This window comes from Vanacampus margaritifer, chromosome 12 (assembly GCF_051991255.1).
Source record: "Vanacampus margaritifer isolate UIUO_Vmar chromosome 12, RoL_Vmar_1.0, whole genome shotgun sequence".
In the NCBI taxonomy this organism is placed as follows: domain Eukaryota; kingdom Metazoa; phylum Chordata; class Actinopteri; order Syngnathiformes; family Syngnathidae; genus Vanacampus; species Vanacampus margaritifer.
The window spans coordinates 8419707-8444155 of NC_135443.1; the positions used below are offsets into that span (position 1 = coordinate 8419707).

The 24449-nt window shown below is 37.7% G+C and overlaps 2 protein-coding genes across 6 annotated transcripts in view; one reads left to right on the plus strand and one right to left on the minus strand.

Moving 5' to 3' along the window:
• LOC144061151 (uncharacterized) overlaps positions 1-13071 on the plus strand; it is a 37820-nt gene extending 24749 nt beyond the window's left edge. Inside the window, exon 3 of one of the 2 annotated variants that reach the window (XM_077581313.1) lies at positions 12193-13071. In XM_077581313.1, the coding sequence (XP_077437439.1) occupies positions 12193-12264 (72 nt within the window). In that variant the 3' untranslated portion in view covers positions 12265-13071. The remainder of the gene's footprint in view (positions 1-12192) is intronic. The other variant, XM_077581314.1, reaches the window with a different exon arrangement.
• fancl (FA complementation group L) overlaps positions 1-24449 on the minus strand; it is a 113921-nt gene that overhangs the window by 21106 nt on the left and 68366 nt on the right. Inside the window, exon 17 of one of the 4 annotated variants that reach the window (XR_013296094.1) lies at positions 8670-8688. The exons of 2 other annotated variants lie outside the window; for them this stretch is intronic. The gene's annotated coding sequence lies outside the window, so the exon portion shown is untranslated. Of the gene's footprint in view, positions 1-8669; positions 8689-17648; positions 17697-24449 lie in introns of those variants that run through there. One more of the 4 variants, XR_013296093.1, reaches the window with a different exon arrangement.

Here is a 24449-nt window from a genome sequence, read left to right on the forward strand (position 1 = left end):
CTTTACTGCTGTCAATCAATGTTATATCTAAGACACCGCAATGGCATATGGCGGTAAGTCATGTTGAAATGATATTTGGCAAGGTCATATTACATTGATAAATTACCATGTGGGTCATGCATCTCCGATAGTTTGTTCACAGTCCTTTCTGCTTTGGGGCGTGTGTGATGTCCTAATGTGGTAATATGAGTGCCTCAAACTGAATCTGGAACAAAAAAATTAGAAGGCTGAATATGAAAACAATTGGGTCAGAATTTGATATCAATTCCAGTGCTGAGGTTTGCAGGCTTTGCATAATTTTGCTGGTCTGTTCATGTTAAAATAGCAAGCTCAGGGATGGGCAACTGTCGGCCCGTGGGCCTCATGTGGCCCGCGCCCACATCCTGAGTGGCCCTGATTACTTTTAATAGGAATGCCAAACAGTGTAATTTTGTCACTATTTTGTTGGGCGGAAACATACGTCCAAATATGGTCAATTTAATATTTTCTTTTCACAAATGGATACTAATGGTCAGTCCCCACATTGACCTGACTTAATACTGAGGCAAAACCACATTTGTTTAAACTGCTGTGTTGGTTTATTTTTGGTAACAGTGTCGCAAGATAGCAATTGTCTGCAAAGTTTGATCTAAATGATACCTGCTTTCATTTGCAAGTTCATGTATTTATAGATGTGTTATGAATTAGATGAAGCTAATTTTCACTGGGTTTTTTTTGTACTCCAAGTTTAAACTTGGCAATTATTTTCTCTTACACTTTTTCTCGTCAGCTTCTCATCTTCGCTCCCTCTTTCTCACCTCTTTGAGAGTATTCCCTATTTCACACCCCGCAGAACGAGTTGAGCTCCAATCTCCTTTTTTTCAAGAGCGGAATACGGTGTTCTCACAAGCTGCTTTCACTCCTCACCTTTGGCTCACACCTGCCTCGCTTGAATTTCCTATTACTGCTTTTATAAATCTCCAGCACATACAAATAAACACATATTTATTGCGGCAAAAATGGAACTTGAACCGCATTGATTGAAAAAGTTGGGGGCTTTCTGTGTTGTAAAAATAAGTTTGTTGGGGGGAAACTACAGTATACCGCCAAACGTAAAATGTAATTCAAAAAGAGGACAGAAGCAATTCTTATAGCTGTAGCTTGCTGTAGGGCGTCAAACCTTTTGTATTCTGAAATATCCAGTCAAATCTTTCGTCAGTCGTCAACCATCCTTCAGAAACAGTCAACCGCATCTTGAAGTGGGAAAAGTCTAGCGCCATTCAAATGTTAATGCACCATCTCACCAAAATCGAATTGAGTTGTGCAAACGGTAACAGACGGCTGCAAGCGACTGCTTAAGGTCCGATGTGGAACCGATGCAATTAGCTTGCCAATACACCTGGGGTGGAATGTACGACATATTTGTTTAGATCAATCGACATTATTAAAGGACTTATGTTTTATGCTTATGAAAAACATTCATTTACTGAGTGCCCCGGATAATAAATGATCCATTCCCTTGGTTTCGACCGGGTTAATTTATTTAAGAATATATTTGCATCTCAAAAAGTAAAAGAGAAATATTTGATCAACTCCTGATTTATCATTCACAACCACCTCCACTTCATATCTTTGCCTTATCATCTCATCTTTAGATAGTACTGGCTGCCTAACTGCAGTGAGACTTATTTATATATATATATATATATATATATATATATATATATATATATATATATATATATATATATATATATAATAATAAATTGGAAAATATATTGGGGGAAAAATGTTGAATCCACGGGGCCAAACTGTGAGTAACTGTGGGTCCACTGGAGTTGAGGAAACATGTTTTCAAACTGACCCCCCCCCCCCCCTCACGCACACCCACACATTTTTTTTTTTACAATTAAAATTAAAATTGAGTGAGATTTGACGTGGAAATCGCGGAGAATGCGACAACAGATACCATTTCCTTTGCTTAATTGTCACATTTCTGGCAGGAATTTAGCACAATTACGTACAAGCATTGTATTATGGTGCTGATTTTGATGAGAGAATGTATACTTCTCACATGTCGTCCCAAATAAGTCAAATCAGAAAAGACAACTGTTCAGCACTAGAAAATGAAGGCAAAATTTGTATAATACAGACGCTCCCCAACTTACGAACGAGTTACGTTCCGAGCGATCGTTCGTAAGGTGAATTTGTTCGTAAGTTGCTTCAGTGCTATATTTTGTATTATAATTTATGTTTAAAGAGAATACGTACAGTACTGTACTACGTATGTTAGAGAGAGAGAGCGAGAGACACACACAGTATGTACATGTACGTAATAAGATAAATAAAATGAAGTTTAACTTACTTTTGGAAGATGTACTCGATGCTTAAGGAGAGGAGGAGGAGGAAGAGGAGGATTTTATATCATGAGAGGTTCTTCGTCGTCGCTGGAATGGGCTTCAAAAGTTACTTCCTCCTCCGTAACTTCAATGTAGGAAGAAGTTGAGGGTCGCGGAGAAGAAGATGAGGGTTGATGAGTATCTTCCTTGGAGGATTTACTAGAAACTGGCCGAAAGAAGCGATCTAACGACGATTGCACAGTTTTCTTCTTTTTTTATCATAAATGATGCGGTAGCACTGTATGGCATCATTCAATTGATTTGCAACCTTTGTGCAACGTTCAATATTTGGGTCTTGCTGCTCGAAGAGTGCGATGGCTTTATCTATGAGCGACAGGCGTTTCTTCTTCTTCCTCCTCCTCGACACGTTGCTGAGCCTCCAATGCTGGGTGAGCTCTCACAGCGCCAAGCGTCGGTATTAGCGGCGGAAAGAAGCACTACAGTACTCGGAAAAGGGTGCGCAATACAAAATCTAACTTACAGCATCTCTTTCCGAACATTTTTTGACATGCGCGCATACGCGCAGACATGTTCGTATGTACCGTTGTTCGTAACTTGAATGTTCGTAAGTAGGGGAGCGTCTGTAATGACAATGTATGTCCTAGCAGTTCTTTTTGTAAATCACGGAGTGCTCAAACAAGCAGCCGACATATCTGACTCACCACGTCACACCTATCAAGCAAACTGTTTTTTCTCCAGCTCTTAATCCTGCACTATGACCTCAAACTTCGCATTAAATGACAAGTTGATGATGCTGTAGAACTGTTTTCCGTGATCCTTAAATGAACCAAAAAACATTTCTGGTTTGAAACGTTAATTAATGCACGGTGTGTCGGCTTTCTCAAAGAAGTCTACATTGGTTTTTGTGTGTGCAACTGAAGATGCAAAATGAATTCAAAAAGTACTAAACATACTAATAATTGCAAACAGGATGTTTTATGCTATTTTTGCTGAGATTGTGAAACAACAGAGGCAAAAAGACTCTCCAAGTCATCACCTACTTGGAGCTTCTTGTTGCTATGTTACCTTCTTAGTCACTGCCAATCTCTCACTGTTTGCTCTGGGCTGCCCTGGCTGTAATCCATCAGATTACAGCCAGGAGAACAAGCATCTGACCAAAATCGCTTTGCAGACAATAATAGTTGACAAATATAGTGGGAATGAAATTGTATGTGATCAAATGACACTGTAGTTTTTGCACCGTTTTGGTCTGTGTTTACAGCAAAACATTGTACTGCTGCAGCTGAAACAGCCGCCCCATTCTGCCAGACTGTGTGAGTAAAAACTGAGCGGACAAAAGGTCACGGCGGCTGTAAAGATCTAATTTAAAATGTAAGCCTCAGGAATCGTGTTCTTCTGCATCATAAACGACATGTACTGTATAGGGAAAATGCAAAGATCGTCACCTTCCTAAAAAAAAAAAAAAAAAAAGTATACTAATATATAACAAAAAATATCACAGAGTATTCCAGTGACTATCCTAGCCTCTAAGGAAGGGATGGTGGATGAGGTTGCCATGGCAATCTTGACTAAGTGCATGTGCAGTGTATTCTGTAAACATGAAACTCAATTGTCTATACCAAATAGAAAATAGATTAAAATGATTAAAATAGATTTTTATAGCTGTAAAACTTAATTGAAAAATCCACAAGTAGTCGATTATCAAATTAATCGACAACTATTTTCTCCCAAAAGCATATTAAAATTCAATTTTAAATATTGCCATGGTCCCTAAAATGTATTTATACGTTTTTATGTTGTTGTTTTTTATGCTACAGCATACAGAATGCTTTGAAACAGCCTCTGACCTAAAGAGGTCGCTTACAGCAATGGTAATTATTACAAAAAACGGCCAGCGGGTGGCAGCGGAGTATAAGAGATCAACCAGGGCCATGTTGCAACAAGCTCTTTTCCGCAGTGTTTTCAACAGGTTTGTGAATAATGATTAAACCTAGCTATATTCGAATGCTAATTGATGCAAAACAGAAACAAGTACAAAAATATTTTTCTTCCTGATGAAAGAATCTTTCTTTTGGTAGGTTCCATGTTTTTATAACAATAGAACACAATATTTTGTGGGCCTTGCAAAATCAGTCAAAATCCAGTAAAATAGCTGGGAGTGAATGAGTTCGAGTAATCGTTTGGAGCCTTTTTTTTAAATTGAAATGTGTCCAAATCCTCTGATTTCAGTATACCAACATTAATTGTTCACTGATTTCTGTAGTCCTTCATAAAAGAAGACTGATTATCGTCTGTGTCTAATCAAAATAAGACATTTGCAAACATCTTATTTTACTTTGGAGAACAATGACTGAACCGGTAACCTAGTACAATATCAATCAATATCGAATCAAATCGATAATTGTGAGTTAGTGATAAAATTCTCCCTTTAAGGTCCCTTTGACATTTGAGGTTGAATTTTTTTGCTCTCAGCCTATACTGCATTTATGGACTGTTCAGAGAAAATCTGCTGTGCTATATTGTGATTCTATTAGGTGACATGCTGACATGCATTTTGAGGTTCAAAGAAAAACTCTTCTCCGTCATCTTTACATCTCTCATCCATCTTTACATTCTACATAAGACATTAATTGACCACTGCAGTTAAACTTTCTTTTTTTTTCAAAAAAAGGAACTGTTTTTTTTTAAATAATAATAATAATAATAATAATAATAATAATAATAATAAAAAAAAAATATATATATAGGTATATAGATATATAATAATAATAATAAATTGGAAAATATATTAGGGGAAAAATGTTGAATCCACGGGGGCCAAACTGTGAGTATGTGGGGGTCCACTGGAGTTGAGGAAACATGTTTTCAAACTGAGATTGCTGGTCTAATTAGTGATTTCACCTTCAGCCAAGCATGCCATAAATGATCATGTATGCTGATCTATAACATTGACTACCCAGGAAAACGAATTTTTCATTTGCTGCACATTAACCCATTTTCCTTAAGGTGAGCAGAATGGGAGAGTACGTAGTGCTTTTCTATCACAGTAGGGTTCATTAAAAGGATACTAGGTATGAAAGCAGTACGTTTCTTTACTTTCTATTTATTGTGTGACTACTGACTCGTGTGTGATGGCCTTAAACAAGGTGAGGAAGAAAGATCATTCTACAGTGCTATTTTTGGAACGATATTATTCAGAAATGTGGGTGTTGGGAATTGTGCGACTGTAATGTTTGTTTGTGCGTTAATCATCTGAGAGCTTTTTTTCCAACTCCCAAAACTGCACTCTGTCACACTCCCTAATCTAATTAACTATTTTGCGCAGGGATTGTGCTCATAACGGGGGTTACGGGAGTTTTTAAATACATTTAAAGAACAAAACGGAATAAAGTGTTATCTATGTGATGTTCCGGCAAGTCAAGTTTATTTGTAATGCACAATTTGCACGCAAGGCAATTTAAAGCGTTTTATACGGTAACTACATAAAATGACATACAAAATAATCACGTACATCCGTCTCATAAAACCTAAAAATAATCATTAATTGATTAAGATGCACGAATCAGGATTTTTTTTCTCTATAGGCATGGAAAAATAAAACACCTTCATTTTTTTTTTAAACATATATTTTTCAAGGAGTTGGTGACATGTCCACTAGGGTGGACAACGTGCATTTGAGCAACTGATGAAATATGTTTGTAAGAAAAGAATAAATAACCCAAAAATTTAAACACTATAGAAAATGTCTATTTCATTTTCAACATGGCCTTCACATATTTTTAATATACTCCAAAACTACTACATGTATTGCAAAAACATTTACCCAAAGAAAAACTTTTTATGAAGCACAGATAATAATTTTCTTTTTTTCTGGCAACCATTCATCATCACTGCCGCTGTCATCATCCCCACTTGAGTCAGATGGTATATGGTCGACTATCCTGTAGGTTTTGCTAGCATATTCTGCACCTGGCCACTAACAGTATGAGGACTAAAATCCATAAAATATTGCTATAATAAGAATTAAATGATAATTTAAAGCAAAAAAATAAAAATAAAAATACTGCAGATGTAGTATTTTCAAAAGTAACAAAGTTACATAGTCACAATACAGCTAATGATGCCCAAAGTCCAATATAGTGGACGCATGATCAATCGCCATTTCCTCAAATTACAAAATCAATACTTGGATATTTTAACAATTGTATTTCTCCTTAGTTGCCTTAGATGCCCCAATATATTTTTTTTACTTGCAAGGGCCTCCTGGAATAGAAGGAATAGACACTTATGATCCCTCCTCCCTTGCACCGTTGTATGTCTCCAATTTGTATTGGGATTGAGAAATTGAAAAACCTATGATCAAACCCATAAATAAACCATTCCTGATCAATATCCATGCAGCCCAGGCTCCTCATTCTCCTCTTGAAATATTTTGAAGTGACTTCACTGAGTTGAATATGAAAACAAAAAGAGATACAGCCGCCACGTCGCGAAATAGATATGGTGGTAAACATCGTCAAATATGAGATGTGTACCTAATAAAGTGACAGATTATCTGATCAATTGTTAAGCATACTGTAGCCTAGACCAGAGTATATAACGCCAACAAGTCACCTTTGATCACCTCCATGTCAGAACAGCAAGATCTAGATGGCCCTTGAGGAAATATCGACAGCCGCCACATTTTTATAGTAAGCTCCTCCTCTCTCCTCCTGGGAACTGTTAATACATTAAGGTGGCGTTTTCTGCAGGCTCAGACCAATTAGGCTTGATTTATAAAGGCTGGAATTCTCAACCGCACAGTAGAGAGGAGTGTAATGAGAAGAAGGAAGCATGCCATCACGTCTTTATGTTGTCTGTGAAGAGAAAAGTTCAATGAAGCTCATACCTCCTGCAAGGTGTTTGTGAAAATGAGAGCATTGTACAGTATACGATCGTCACACTGCTTTAATTTTATTTCATTCACAAAAATGTTTTATTCCCATTTTTTCTTATAGATTTTTTTTTTCCCTGTAATGATAACAACCTTGTAGGCAACGTGGAAAACAGAAGTATTGCTGAAAAACAAAACAACATCAATTGTTTTATTTAGCATCTACAGTAGTCTAACCGTAGAAGCAGTATTCTGTGCTGTGCTTAAAGAGTTGCATACATTCTTTCTTTCTTTCTTTTTTAAATGCAGTGACTCAAATGTTCTTCAGTTAAAAGCAACTGCTACACATGATTTGTTCCCGGTAGTATTAAGTGTCGACTTTTTGACGTGACTTTGCTGTCCTCTTGTGGCATCTACTGAGTATTACAAGGTGATATTTCCCACCCACCCAGAATGACATTTTCTCATCGAACTATTATGTCATTTACATTGTGTGTTTTTACATTAATCATGAAAGGGATCACCCAATCTAAGTAAAGGTAGTTAAGACTCATAGTACTCTTCACTGATATTAAGTTAACATATGTTTAGGTCAGCAAAAACGCGGCATATTAATAATTATTAGAAAATAATAAAAATCTATTATTATTATAATCAATAATAATAATTTAATTATTATTATTATTAGTAGTAGTAATTCAATGTCCCCCTCCCCCAGAATTATTACAACCATTTTTTTTACTTTCTTTAAGTGAACAAAGTGAAGATAGAAATAGAAATTTAAACAAATACTTTATTATATACTGTTCAGAAACTACAAATACAAAAAAAAACCTAAAAATTCTGCTTTCATAAATTATTTTTCAACCTAAATAAACAAGATGTTAAAGTTTATCATGCTGCAACAACAAATATAAAACATAAAACAAGCAGCATACCAAAAATATGCAATACTGTATGTGTCGTGCAATCTACTACAAAGATGAGATGCTAAGTCACGTGAAGGCACACGATAGAAACACAGGAGGGATCAATCCGCCCACCACCATTAGATATGTCCCATTTGGGTGTTACCAGGACGTAACATGAAGCTTGGGTCCTCAAGTCCCAAGTAGCCGTCCAAAATACTGACATTTGTTAAGTGAAAGTGATTTATTTACAATCACAAACTTTTTGAAAGTGACAGCAACTTCTTGGCTACTGATTAGTGCAATGGGCTACCATTGAAATACACGCCTCTGAAATAACTTTGTATAGCTGTACTTAAGGTAAAAAAAAGAAAGAAAAAAAGTGGTTAGGTTAACCATCCTGAAACATGCTCTTCCAATATGGAATTCAAGCGCCATGCCACTGCTTCTCAATACAAGGCCTCTTCCGATTGTAGTAGTCCATGGAAACTGCGCCGTAGGAGTTAGTGGCGCTGCAGTAGGGGTGGGAATCTTTGAATGTCTCACGATTCGATTCCGATTTTTGGGCCTGCGATTCGATTCAAAATAGATTTTTGATTAAAAACGATTTTTTATTCAAAATGATTTGATTGACAATGATTTTTGCTTCAATCTATAGATGTGCAAGGAATTGTAATGATCTACTCCAGTCTGACTCGCTAATGCTAATTAGCGAGTCAGCACTTTTATCACCCAAAAGAACGGCTCCACACTGAAAAAAAACTTTTATTGAAATAACTTGATCGTGACTTTTTCCTTCTACTCTCTAATGTGGCTACAACTTAACAGTGTATCAGACCGCGTGAAACCACACTGCCCCTCAGTGGCCAAACCGGGTACAACATGAACAGCGCTCCAAATAAAGGCACACACAGACAAAGGCAAGACAGTGTGAAATAATTTGGGACATTTAAAATCGATTCTGAATCGGGGGATTGGACCAGCTGTTGCCCAGTTAACAGTACCCAGTCTCTATGGCGATGGATGGTCCAAGTGGAACGTTGAGCCAGTACAGTTTGGGACCATCAATGTGACAATGTCACAGGTGTTGCCAGAGCAGGATTGCATGCAACCACAAATTGTCTATGGGACTCCAGCTGCAGATTTGTCCTCGTGGTTGACTCCTGAAGACTATTCTAAGGAGATGTTGCCGAAAAGCAGACAAGTTTTTTTTATTTATTTTTTTTGTATGGAGTTTGGTTTTCTCTGCATGCAGCAGGTTGCACATGGTCACATACCACCAGAGGCATAAATATCGACGGTGCAATTGGTGGAGCAGATTTTGTAAATAGAACAGCTCAGGGCGGGTCAATCACACTGAGTTGAGTGGCTGGTATGGGAAGAGTAAATGATCATTTGTTCAATTACAATGACACCTGTCAGTCTCAATGACGTGCCGTGATGTGAATTGTTTCTCCTTTCAGCAACAAAAAAAAAATGGTTGCCCTCACAACCCTGGCCACATTGGGGTACTGTCACATTGGACAAGAATCCTATAAAATATCAAATTTTTGCCGGGCCTTATGTGTGTGCGCAATATTTCGTGAGTACAGACGCTCCCCTACTTACGAACATTCGAGTTACGAACAACGGTACATACGAACATGTCTGCGCGCATGCGCGCATGTCAAAAAATGTTCGGAAAGAGATGCTGTAAGTTAGATTTTGTATTGCGCACCCTTTTCCGAGTACTGTAGTGCTTCTTTCCGCCGCTAATACCGACGCTTGGCGCTGTGAGAGCTCACCCAGCATTGGAGGCTCAGCAACGTGTCGAGGAGGAGGAAGAAGAAGAAACGCCTGTCGCTCATAGATAAAGCCATCGCACTCTTCGAGCAGCAAGACCCAAATATTGAACGTTGCACAAAGGTTGCAAATCAATTGAATGATGCCATACAGTGCTACCGCATCATTTATGATGAAAAAAGAAGAAAACTGTGCAATCGTCGTTAGATCGCTTCTTTCGGCCAGTTTCTAGTAAATCCTCCAAGGAAGATACTCATCAACCCTCATCTTCTTCTCCTCGACCCTCAACTTCTTCCTACATTGAAGTTACGGAGGAGGAAGTAACTTTTGAAGCCCATTCCAGCGACGACGAAGAACCTCTCATGATATAAAATCCTCCTCTTCCTCCTCCTCCATCAAATCCTTAAGCATCGAGTACATCTTCCAAAAGTAAGTTAAACTTCATTTTATTTATCTTATTACGTACATGTACATACTGTGTGTGTCTCTCGCTCTCTCTCTCTAACATACGTAGTACAGTACTGTACGTATTCTCTTTAAACATAAATTATAATACAAAATATAGCACTGAAGCAACTTACGAACAAATTCACCTTACAAACGATCGCTCGGAACGTAACTCGTTCGTAAGTTGGGGAGCGTCTGTATTCATTCAAATATAGGCCAAAAATGGTGCACTATTTCCAAAATAAATTCAAAATGGCGTAATTCCTGCAATTCCACTATCACTACATAAAAGGAAGCTTTTCCACATGATCAGTCCAAAAAATGGCCAATATTTCACAAATATTGTCAGTGCATGTAAACTGAGGAGCTGATCCAGGTTTGGGAGGAGAGTTTAGCGTATGATTTTAAATCAAGACTACTACTTTCCATTTTTCCTTTGTTCTTTCCATCCACCCCACAACTTCTCTAGCCCCCCCACTCTCAGTTTGACTGGATGCTGTGAATACCAAATTATTATGGGGTGAATTTTCAGAGATGGTATTTACGTAGCCAATCTAGTGTTCATTTGTCAAGCATCACTCTTCATTTGTGGAGCCTGCAGGACACGCTGCTGCCAGTCTCCGGGGGGCTGACATATGTTGTTTTGTTGTTTTGATTGCAATTACCGGATGTGTCTGCATATTAAAGAAGCAGTTGAACGTGGCCACTGCAATATGGCCACAGCTTCGTGTTACTGAAGGGAGAAAGGAGAGGGGGGGGGGGGTGCACAAGTTTCTCGGTAATCATGAGGGACATTTTCACATCACTCATTATGTGTCAACCTTAATTTTCCAGCGCCCAAAGCCAAAACAACATTATTATTATTATTATTATTATTATTATTTATTATTATTATTATTATTATAACATGAACAAAACCCAACTATGGATTCATTTAATAACTACAGTGTTTCGGTTGGTTGGATTCCAAGCAAGTATTTATTTGAAATAAATAAATAATAATTAAAATAGATAATCATAACCGATCTAAAAGCACTCTCGGTATTTATGTTGGAATGGATGCGTGGTTGCACATTGACCATCACCTGCAGTTTACACATGACTTCAGACTGCAGTAAGCAAGCATAAAATAAATACAAACAAAGCCATATAAAACACTGGCCTCAGACGTTGCCACTGATATCAAAACATTCATTAAAAAAAAAGACCTAAGTTTGCAATTTATGTCAATATGCATGGATGTTACCCCAGCCCCGCCCCCCAGGTTCATAGAGTCCAGCTAGAGTCGTGAGATTGTCAGGAGACCCGAGGAAGGATCAAAGAAAAGAAAGAAAAGTGAAATCCAGCGCCGACCAGACCACCGGGTCCCCTCCCTCCTTATGTTTTGTTTTTGTTTAAATCTAAGAAACACTAATTGGAGAACCGCCAGGCTTCCCATTCTGTCTCCCTCTTTTGGTCATTGTTGTTTTTTATGTTTCTCGGATAGGTTGTGACTGTTAAATAAATTATTTTTATACGCTTGGCCGATAAATCTGATTCAGGTATTTTTATAATATACAATATAATCTGATAAACAGAGGGTGGCCATAAGCACAACCAATTTCAGGAGGCTGTTCAGCGTGAGAATGATTCCGATTTCAATATGTTTTTTTTGATATATTGAAAAATGAAGACTTTTGAAGTGCAACATCGTTATAAAAAAAAAAAATCACATACGCATTGCATGTTAACGCTGCTGTCCATCAGAGAATCCATATGAAAAAATAAATACAAACGCACTCTGTAATCTAACATGAACGTTTGCCTCAGCAGTTGCTGCGACGCCCTGCATTTTGTCTTTCAGACGGCGAACTCTGTCAAGTCACTGCGGTCCACCAGAGCAGCTGCCACCACCAGCAGTGAAATGAGTAACTAAACGCACACACACCTACACACTTCTGCAAACTTGCCTTATTAGTTGCTCCAGATTGGCTATCGAGAGGCCCAGATGCCTGTGACCTCCCGGCGCCCCCTAAATGCAGACTTATTGTGATTTAAGCATGATTGGCAGTGCTGGTTATTAATTCTAATCTTGGGCACATATGCGGTGTGGTGGGCAGAGGGCAGGCTGCGGTGTGTGCCAGCCGGATGCCACGCAGAGGCTAATTCACTATGACATGCTATCAAAGCATGGTCACACACATCCCACTTTCCCCCGGTACACTATATGCTGCGCAGTGGCCACATTTAGAATGACTCGCAAGAGAAAGGAGGCGGGAGAGAAGGTTATACAGGATACGGTAAAACACACTTGAACGCAAATCCACTTCATCTGTGCTCTGACTCAAGCAAGCGCTCGCTACCTTCAAGTGCATCATTTAAAAGCAGGCACAGCGTGTGTTTAGCTAATCACTGCAAGACTGTTAAGGAGATCTTATACTGTATTTTACCACTTAAGAGTCAGAACATTGCACATAGGTTTATTTTGAAACTAGATATGCTTCATGTAAGGGCAAAATAAATTAGGCCTCATCGCTCCTAATAAGTTCTGTCTTGGGTAAAAATGCCCTCAAATAATGTAGCAATATCACAGGTGAGATGAAATCAGGTTAATCACAGCATCGAAGTACATTCGTACTAGGGACTCGGCTCCGATGTTCAGCATTTTGCCGAATATCGGCATCGGCCATTTTGAAAAATGATAAGGATGATAATAGATTCATTTAAAAAAAAAATTGTTAACTTCAGGGAACTAATTAGCGGGTAATGGATTTCACTTTCCTTCCTTTCTTTGGTCCTTCCTCGGGTCTCCTGACGGCCTCACGACTCTGGCTGGAAGTGTTCGGTTTAGTTGAATGGTATGGGATTATTTAATAGGTTTTAGGTGAATTAATGAATACACACTCACACGCACTCACGCACACACACGCATGCACATACACATTTTCACCCACATACAAAATATTTTTTTTTAAATTAAAAAAATAAATAAATATAAAAAAAAGAGAGAGCAATGATGATGACATGTAAAATCGGTAAAATTACTGAATGAACAATACTGAGCTCTCCAGAAAAAAAAGAAGAAAAAAAAGAAGTACAGGGTGTCCATAAAGTCTCTTAACCATTTAAAAAATTTATTAAAAATGCAATTGATTAGATATTTTATTCAGATTTGTTCTATTGTATTCAGCGTTTATTAAAGTTTTTTTTTTTTTTTTTATCACACTGCATTTGTGTGTTTCAGGGATCCTGTTTGTCAAAGAGGTGATGTTGAATGAACCCCTACAAAATGGCTACCCCTCAAGAGAAGGCGCAATGTGTCTCACGGTTTATTGAAACAAAATCGGGTAGGCAGACTCAGCGAAACTACAGAACTAAGTATGGAAGAAATCCACCATCACGTCCGTCAATTCGTGTGTGGCACAATAAATTTATGGAGACAGGGACAGTGTTAGATAAAGGAAGGCGTGGTTGACCTTTGACCTTTGACAAACAGGATCCCTGAAAAACACAAATGCAGTGTGATAAAAAAAACAAAACTTTAATAAACGCTGAATACAATAGAACAAATCTAAATAAAATATCTAATCAATTGGATTTTTAATACATTTTTGAAATGGTAAAGAGACTTTATGGACACCCTGTACATTTGTACTAGGGACTCGGCTCCGATGTTCAGCATTTTGACGAATATCGACGTTGGCCATTTTGAAAATGATAAGGACAATAATAGATCCATTAAAAAAAAAAATTGTTAACTTCAGGGAACTAATTACCGGGTATTTAAATTTTCAGAGATGCTGTTGACTCTGGGAAATCTCTGCACCTTCTGTTTTTGTTTGAAATTAAAACTGACAAAACCATATCGGTCTATTTCTAATTTTCACCCCTAAAAAGTACATTTAATGTGGTCTTAGAGGACGGATTACCACGGGTGGTATTAGATACAGTATTGTTAAATATTAGTGAATACAATGTCAGGCAAAATGGTAAACGCACATAATCGGTGATCACGCATCCTTTGCAATTTTTTCCAGAATGCATCAGAGATCTTTCAGAAGCTGCTACAACGATAGTTGCATTGACTAGCCACATGAATATTCATTCATAAATTCAGTTTTGTTCAACAGAACGAATACTTTGCTTTTTAGCCACAGGTACATATAATGTAGTAGGTACAGTATATTTAGAAAAAAAACACTTGGTTCGTTTTCCAATGTCTGTAAATAGTGTATATGATTTGTGTTTGGAATTTGGAATTTATGTTGTTAGTAGTTTTGAATAATCTTTTTACCGTATCTATATATCTACACTCTAAAGACAGTTGGGTCAAAAATAACCCAACTATGGGTAAAAAATGGACCGATCCTCTACTTGGGTCCATTTGATCCCAAATGACCGAATTTGACCCAAGTAAAGAATAGTTAAGAATATTTATGAGTTGTTTTACACTAAAAGACCAAATCTTTTCCCCCTTCAATCTCCCTTCCTGGATGACCCGGCTGCAATGGATGCTGATGATTAACTGATTAACTGATTAACTGCTGATTAACAGATGATAATATGCATAAACCTTGCATCTATCCACCACCCATCCATCCATTAATCCATTTCAGTGCTCCACCAGCAATTCTGTTGACCATCTTCAAACTTTCAGTAGCTAATTATTTTGTGTAAATAAAATATTGGTCTGAAAAAAAACAACAACAATGTTAAGCAGCATCATACAATTCACGACACTATATAAACAAATCCATACAAATGGTCAAACAGTAGTCAAAATGACAATGTTGTTCTTTCTCCTGTAGAGGGCAATGCAATCCTATGTAAATGCATTCAAACAGAAGCCAGACAAGAGCTGTAATTTTGAGGGAGGCCACAGTCAATATCAGTTTTAAACACAAACACGCACACGCATTCACACAATATCATTGAATTGGAATCAAGCAAATGACCAATACAAGCTGACGCAATACATGTTGCTCCAACTTTCACAACAAATCAAATACTGCCACAATCATCTTTGGGTAAAGAATTGTTCAGAATGACTTAACAAGTTGAAGCGTCAGCATTCAAGCGGCGTTAGGTTCCAGCCCAACCCCTGAATAAATAATTAAGTGAAGAGTCAGAAAACTTTTTGTCTTAGCCTCTTTCTCTTAATGCTAATAGATTAGCAAGGAACAGTTTAAGGCCCCAGGGAGTTATGAGGCGGAGTATAAGAGTGAAACAGAACAAAAACATGATCAATGAAGAAATGAAAATTATCATCAAAGGAAAGGAACTAAAAAAAAAGAATCCAACGACAACTTTGGATAAACTGGTGGTTAAAATGGTTAAAGTAACTTAATTGGTTCTTTACCAAGTTTTGCAGCTTTGAGGAACTTGGCAATGTGGCTGTTCCTGAATGGATCCCTTAAAGCCAAAATAGCCAAAATATGGATACCACAACGCATCAAATCATTCGCTTTTATAGTATCACAGTATCTCTATGTTTATTATCAAAACTGTCCGACTAGGTGTTGTACACATTTTTGGGAGCCTTTAATATGATGTGAATTGTGAAACTCAGTATTCTCTTCTACGTCAACACTAACCTAATCAACAATAAAACATTTTTTTAAACATGTTTCTGCTTCACTATTACCAGCTGACTGCTGTTGTTTGTTTTTAACACATTTTTACAAATGCAAGATTTTTAACAGATGCTATGTATAAAATAGCTAATCCATCCATCCAACCAGCCTACCTGCCTCAAGCATGTGTGACACCATTAGAAATGTGCTAATGCCACAATGCCATTGGTACTCATTGTAATTAGCTCAGACTCCCAATATTAGCGTTCTGTACACTGTTTTGAGGTGTGTGTGTGTTGTTTTTTTTTTTAACAGAAATTTCATCAGCATCAGCAAAATTTTGTTTTATACCTGTAACATTGGCAACTGTCCATTCTTGATCAGTTCAAATTAGAATAGTAAAATTCACAAAGGCTATTTGTCATTTATCCTTTCATTATCTTATCTTTGTCTAATGCCACACCAATTGAGGATTATGACTCATTTTGTCAATTTTTAAAAGTTTTAAGCAAGTGGACCCCTTCTACACCTTAAGTGACTCCATAAAATAATGTATTTTCATTTAACCTTTGCACACGTTAAAGGGTTTTGTCATATTCCTGTGTCATTCCAGATAAAAGATAACAATCCACCATGTAAAAAATTTTACACTCAAAATTTGGACATGGATTTAATAATTTTGGACATAACTGCTAATACTAAAGTGCTCACTTATCTTGTCAACCCTCATTAAGTCTTACAGTCCACAAATCTGTCACAGAGCCGCAATAAATATAGGCAGACTGTGACTGGCGTAGTCTCACTGATGGCTTTAGCAGTTTTCGTCTTTTCATACTTGTTTGTTTTCTATTACCGGTAAATAAATGTGCTCTCAATTCATACTCTTTCACCTCTACCACATTCCTGCTTCAAGCCTTCTCCTCAATATGCACATCTACAGTACAAGTGGGCGGCATGATTCAGTGGTAGAGTGGTCATCTCACAGCCTTGGGGTTGTGGGTTCAATCCCAGGCAGTTGTCTGGGATCCCTAAGCAAGATACTGAACGGTGGAAAAGTGCTTTATAAATGGAGTGCATTTTGAGCATTTGGTCCCACATACACATAGAGCATAGATCAGCAAGGACAGACATTATTTTAGTATCATTACAGTAATGTTATTTTTATGCGAGCCTGACATATAAAAGAGGCCAGGGAAGCCAGAGAGTGCGTAGCAAGAAATAAAATTGAAGCCAAAGGGACATACAATGCCTGAGGAGCAGAGAACAATCTTTCATTTATTCAATTAGCTAACGAGGCGAGGGAGCCAGACACAGACAGAGGATTGATGGCGGGGTAAAGCTTTTCTCAGCAGGCAAAGCTTACTCAGGACTTTTTCCTAGTGTCTTTCTTGGCTTCTCTGTCTTTCCATTCATGCAAAAGGATGATCTAGAAAGAGGAAAATAAAAGAAACAGAGCTTCAAGGTGACCTTTAGCGACCATTTCCTTTTTTTATAAAAAGAAGCTAATGGCTTTGCTAATGGCTAACTGTACCAGTTAGCTATTAGCAACTATCCTTCCATCCATGTTATTCTGAACGACTGGGGAAAAGTCACACTGGAATTGGTCACCGGGCGCCAGCCAATCACAGGCACAGACATTCTGTATTATATTATATATGAATAAACTAACAATACCACTTACTCTCCGTCGGGAGAAGTGAAGCCACCGGTGGCCATCTTAGGTTGCCAAACACATGTGGTTGGGGTTCTTCGGGAGTACGGGGTACCGAGCCCCCTGATACGGGCTGTTCAGTCCCTGTATGAGTACGACTGGTGTCAGAGTTTGGTTTGAACCATGATAAGGGCTTCACCACTAAATGTTAGTAGCAACACATTAACTAATCACAATTAAAAATGAAAAGGAAGTAAAAAGGAGAGCTCTAAAACATCACTGTGGTTGTTTTACTACACATATTAAAAAAAATATTGTTTGAGTATCCACCACCTAATGCATTATGGTTTGGATAGTCTAGTGTTTCCGTAATGGAATGCCAGGTTTTATCACTTCTAATAAAGTATTATTGTCCTATACAACACACAGTCACGTTATTACCAGCTGCCACGATACTGTAACAAATGAAAGCAAGTATTGAACTGAGGTTGTTATTATTGCAGCTAAAATAAACAAAAGATATATCAGTCAAGAGTGAAATAGATAGCTTTGATGCTGAAAATGTCATAAGCATTTTTTTTTTTTGCCACAAATGCTGTTCTTTTAAGGGAAAATAATAAACCATAGCCCAATTTTTCTGAAGTGGAACATGTTTCAAGACGTAATTTCTTTTTTGCTTCCAGTTGGACAACTCTTCCTTATGTTTATTCTGTGCATTCCCTGTCCCTCATTTTTTCATACTCCTACTCATCCCCAGCATTATCTTTGTTTTGCACTCCGTCCCCTTCGTTTCTTGCCCCGACCTCCTCCTCGCATCTCCTCTTACACGAGGATCCTACTGTGTTTCCTCTTTATTTACCACAGGACCCAGTGGCTTCAGACACTCGGGGCTCTGATGGATTGGTTTGCAAGCACTGTAGAGTGTGATAAATGCTAAGGTGATGGATAGATCTGCCACATTGGAGATATCCCAAATGGAGCCACAGTTTTGCAACAACTTGCCAGAAGTGCCTAAGGGCAGCCATTTTGTGCCAAGCCACGCACCCCTGATGGAGGAACGGAGACCTGATTAAAACAGACGATTAGACAACTGCAATAAGGAGGACAAGGGAATATGGCTATCAGTTAAACTAATATTCAAGTTTAAATCAAGAAAATAGTTGTTTTTTACAAGTGACTATACATGTACATTAATGGCATAACAATATACTGTAGATTGTTTTTAAACACTGTAATCAAATTTTTGATAGATTTGTAATTTAGAACAAAAAAAGTAAAAAATTAAATAAATACATAAATAACTGAGAATGAAGTGAGATAATATCATGACAAGCGGAACGTCAGGAGTGTTACGTCCCGCCTCGTAACGACTAGTTACAGATACTCACTAAATTATAATAGCTATAAATGAAACGGTGTTTATTGTAACTAAAGCAAACAAAAGAACAAAGAAGTCAAATTGAGGTGTTGTGCTGCTACGTGGCTGCTGCCAGGCCTGGTAATGGGAGAGAGTGGGAGGAGCTTGTGAGGGTTTTTATTAATGCTGGGACGTCACGATGCAACTGCCAAGTTACCTGAAAAAAAATGGAAAAACTGGCTCTATTCCACAGACATACACCTTAAACCTCATGCTGATTGTTCTCTTCATTCAACCGACATCATCTGCTGCGTGCTGAAAATATTATGATTAACTTATTCACTACCAGCCATTTTCAGTGAAGCAACCCCCTTCGCTCCCGGTTGTTTTTCTGGATTTTGACTGAATTTGCAAGGCCCACAGAATATTGTGTTGTATTGCTATAAAAACAGAAAATAAATAGTCTCTTCTTTCAACTGGAAGAAAAAAATATCTGTTTCCATTTTGCAACAATTAGTATTAGATAATAGCTAAGTTTCATCATTATTCACATTCCTGGTGAAAACACTGACAAAACGAGCTTGTTGCAACATGGCCCTGGCTGATCTCTTATACTCTGTTGCCACCTGCTGACCCCCCACCCCCCCAAAAAAAACAGTCAGTGCTTATTGCACTTTGGAATGGAACTGCAGTTTGTAGCACATTTAAAACACTGACTAAAAGTCAGGTAACACTAGAATGAATAGTAAAAAAAAAAAAAAAAAAAAAGGTTTTTAATTAATTTAAATAGTGAATTTAATCTGTTTTGGAAAATTATCATGTCCGTAAAAAATCTTGCAGGAATAATGTAGCAACAGAGATGAAAGGGTTCCTGCTCTTCAGAAGGTCACGCTGCCTTAAATCAACAATGTGACACTTTTCAAAGTGTCTCGTTACGAGCAGGAATGATAATCCAGCAGCGTTTTGTAGCAAGTAAACGTAAGAGCCAAGACGTCATCACTTTATGTGTCAAGTGACTGATGTGTTTATGACTGCCCATGTGAGGCGAGCTATTAGCTCAGCAACATTCAATTCCATAAGTGACCCTTGGTGGTGACAATAATATCAGCATTGTGTTTGGAAAAGTGACTTTTTATAAGATGGGTTGGTGGTGAATAAAATATGTGGAATAAATCTCTATACTGGTTCAGGTTGTGATCTCAAGTCGAGACAACTCCGAGGTGCTTCTTGATATAATAAGAATTCAATTATTCCGATTTTTTATTTTTATTTTTTTTACCAACGTGACTTTTATATGAAGACCAGGTCTAATTTCAATGGAGCTTTCGTGGCAGGCAAAATTATAGGTACATCATTTTATAGCCTCTGGATGATAATTTTATTATGGAGGGTAATTTACAAAATAGCTCTACTGGGTACTCCTCAAATGGAAGGCTTTAATTGTTTGTAGAATATCATAATAAGTGAGTTATTACTCAATTACTGTGGACAAATACATGTCTTTTTACCAGTTAGGATTTGAAAAGATACAAGTAGCTTGGCACTTAAATGCAACTTTATCAATGTTAAAAAAAATATATATATATATACTATATTAGAATTTAGAATTTAAGCATTGAAAGCAGTGGTTGTTGGTGTACCATTTTTTTTTTTATCATTTAATAAAAATTAAAAAAAAATTGTCCAGCCTAGCCGTGTATTTTAGAGGATTACATCACGGTATTTTAAGCCCTATAGGCATATAATTATTAAATCTTATCTTTGACACCATGGCGGTTAAAAAAAAAAGAAATATTAGGTGTTTTGCTGGTTATTTTTCTAACGCCTGGTTCAGTAAAACCCCGCCTCTCTCCGTGTGGTTGCCGCGCCCCCGGCGAGCCGGCGGCTGGATCTCTGCGTTTGGCCACGCAAGGCATGAATTCTTCAATGTCAATGCTTTTCGGTTTTGGTGTGACTGTAGCATCAGAGAAAGTGGGCGTGCGTTTAGTCCGCAGAGGCGGTGTGGGGGCGGAACCGCACGTAATGACATCAAACAGTTACAACAGCTCGTTTTCTCAGGTTGGGAGGGGCTGGGGCTTGGAGAGCAGAATGACCTAGAATTTCTAATAGAGGGGCGAATGGACGAAAACGCCACTTTGGTGATGTTTTTGGCGAGGAATTAGCATTTTTACACGGCTAAAAGCTTCAAAAAGTTGATTTTTCACATTGCTGTCCCTTTCATATTGGTGAATGAATTTTTTTTATTATCTCTGAATAACCATTAACTACAAACCAATTCCCAAAGCCACAAAACATGTAACATTTGTGCGTGACTTCATCAGCTGAGCACATCTGGTACCCAACAGTGGATTTGATGAAAAGCTGTATGTCCGAAAACCGTTATCATACTCAGAAAATATTAGTACGAAAGCTGCAATAGACAGACAGACAGACAGGCAAGCAGACAGACAGAGAGAGATCTAGCAGGCCAGCCCACACTCACACACGCACATCTGTGTGTGATGAGGTGGTAACTTTTTGAGGTGGCTTGCTGCAAAAAGCCACCTAATTAAAAAGATCATGAATATTCATTAGACACTTGCGCTGCTGCAGCTAATTACATATTCAGAGAATTGTGGTCAGAAGCGCAAAGGTAAGTGCTCCGATTCCTTTTGGACACAATGACAACTCAGTTAAGCACCAAGCAGTAGCGTTTCAACAATTATTGGAGGAGACTATATTCACATTTTCGTTTCAGATGTTCAACATTTGAGCATATACTGTGGTCCTTTCCCCTGATAAACACAAATATTTCAGTTAAGTCAAGGGCTCTCATTCAAGTGTTGTTAATTAATGGATCAAGTATAAAGCGATACCTATCTAATGAAGAGCTTATTTTTTGTTCAGGCAACCTTGGTCTTTGTACTGAAGCATTCAGTAACAGTTTCAATGTTATTTCATAAGTTACTAAGCAACTCTCAATCTTATTCTTTTCAGATAGTTACCGTATTTTCCGGACTATAAATCACACTTTTTTTTTCATACGTTGGCTGTTCCTGCGACTTAAATCAGACACTTAAATTACAGTAACATAATGGCTGAAATATATATTTTTTTACAGTGATATGGTCAAGATTGAACTGGCAATACATCCTAACAAAACAAACTATGCTAAATTAGCTAATGATATGAATGCTTTTCTGTGCATGTTTTTTTCTTCTTCTCCAGATTAGGGTGCAATTTTTTCTAGGCTAAGACAAGGAAACACATTCACCATGACTCATTTTTATAGCTAAAACATTGCAAAATTCAAAAATTTTGCCTGCTTAAAGCACAGTGGCAACATCACAAAAATATAAACTCTTTTGTTTTTAAATTTTTTTTTTATTATTTTTAATCTTTTGTGAAATTAAATAAAATATCTTCCACATACACAATATCACAATTTCTCTCCAAAATTGTTCTCAGACCTAAATCTAAATCAAAGTCTAAATCTGTGATAGTGAGCACATCCCACCTCACAGGTGTGCCATATCAAGATGCTGATTACACCATGTTTGGTGCGTAGGTGTGCCTTAGACTGCCCATAATAAAAGGTGCAGTTTTGTTTTATTGGGGGAGGGTTTGGGGACCCCAGAAAACCCCGAAAATGTAACAAAACTGCACCTTTCAGAGTGGCCTTTTATTGTGGGCAGTCTAAGGCACACCTGTGCACTAATTATGGTGTCTAATGTGATTATCTTGGCAAAGGAGAAGTGCTCACAATCACAGACTGGTTTGTGAACAATATTTGAGAGAAATGGTGACATTGTGTAAATGGAAGAAGTTTTAGATCTTTGAGTTCATCTTATGAAAAATGGGTGGAAAAATGTTTATATTTTTGTTTAGTATAGGATGGGACCAACACTATAGAGATGTGGTTGGATTAGCCCAGGTGGGGGCGGGTGAGGGTTCTGTATGCCCTGTGTATGTTTTTGGACACAGTCCTGCATGTTATTAATGACCGAATAATGGCATTTCCACTAATTTCAACAGAAAGAGGGTATTTGAGATACATTATGTCTGTTTTGAGTTATGAGTATCATCACGGAATGAATTAAGTTTGTATCTCAAGGCACCACTCTATATTCGATTTCTTCTCTTTCCTCTTTACACATCTTAAAATACATCTATTGTAATTTGTGAGAGGAAAAAAGCAAAACACATGCACAGAATAAATTATATGATGCCAGCAGAAGAGTGTAAAAAAAAAAAAAGTGTGAAAAAGGAAAAAAAAAAATGTGGAGGAAGTATTCATGGGAATTACAATGCACAATCTGATGGTTCGGCTAATCACCACTTTGCCCTGCCTAATGCAGAGCCCCTGTGGCAACAGAACATGTTTTATTCACCAGCTTATCACACACGTAATAATAATTGTGCGAATGATGAAATGAGAACCATGTTTTATGCTATCTATGTGATCAACCTTAAGAGGGTTTTACGTTTTAAATACTGCCTGTCCAAGTATGAACATTTAAATCAGTGCTAACCAATCAATTACACACAGATAACACTGATTGTATTTTCATGAGGAATGCAAGGAAAACATTACAACAGTAGCCTATGCACACTTTCTATGACTTCAAAAAAGATTCCCAAGAAAATAGCACATAGCACTTATAAAAGCTTATGAAACATTTGATTTTAGAGGTACCGTTTGATGCAGTAGTTATTACGAGTGTGTGCGTGCATGTGCGTGTATGTGCCTGTGTATGTGCGTGTGTCACAGCCCGCCTGTCGGTGTGCTCACTGGGCATTTTGAGGGGACATGATGGCCATATGGAAAAGACAATGAAGCAGAGTAATTAAAACAGAACAAAGAAGAAACTCGCTGGCACCATAATTAGAACACTGATTAATCAGCTGATAATTTTATCTTGATTAATGTGCCTGATTTTCTCTTCATTTTGACCCCAGCCAGTCAGGCCCGGTCCAATTAAATTTAAATTATGCGTTGGAATCTGTCCGGTCTACCCCCCCCCCCCCCCCCCTCTTCCATCTCCAAATTCACAGACACCTCAACACAAAAATGCACGCAAGGCTACACACTTATACAAGTATGCAAGTGTGTTCTTTTCACTCGACTTGCACGTTACTTCTATTTTGGAAGGCAATACATTTAAAATGAGCGATGTAGTGATTTGTTTAAAAAATAGGCGTTTCAGGGTTTAGCATTGCTTCTTTAAAATGGAGGAAATATGAGTGATGCCCAAACACGGGCTGCTTTTGGTATTGTGTATTGTAAACATTAGATGAAATCAGAAAGTTTAAAATTTAATGACCTGCATATTGATTCATGTTCTGTCAGTATATGGTTAAATCGTGGTGAATGCTGGTTGCATGGATTTAAGGATTTTTTCCCAGCTCTTCATCATACTAGTATGATGTACAACATTAATATTTTTCTGTTCTTGTTCAGTTTTGTCTTAGTCCTTAAGTTAGATTTCATTCTGCCACACTATTGGGTGATTTTAGATGAAGCTTCACAAAGCACTTTTTTTAAACTCCTCTAGATGGCA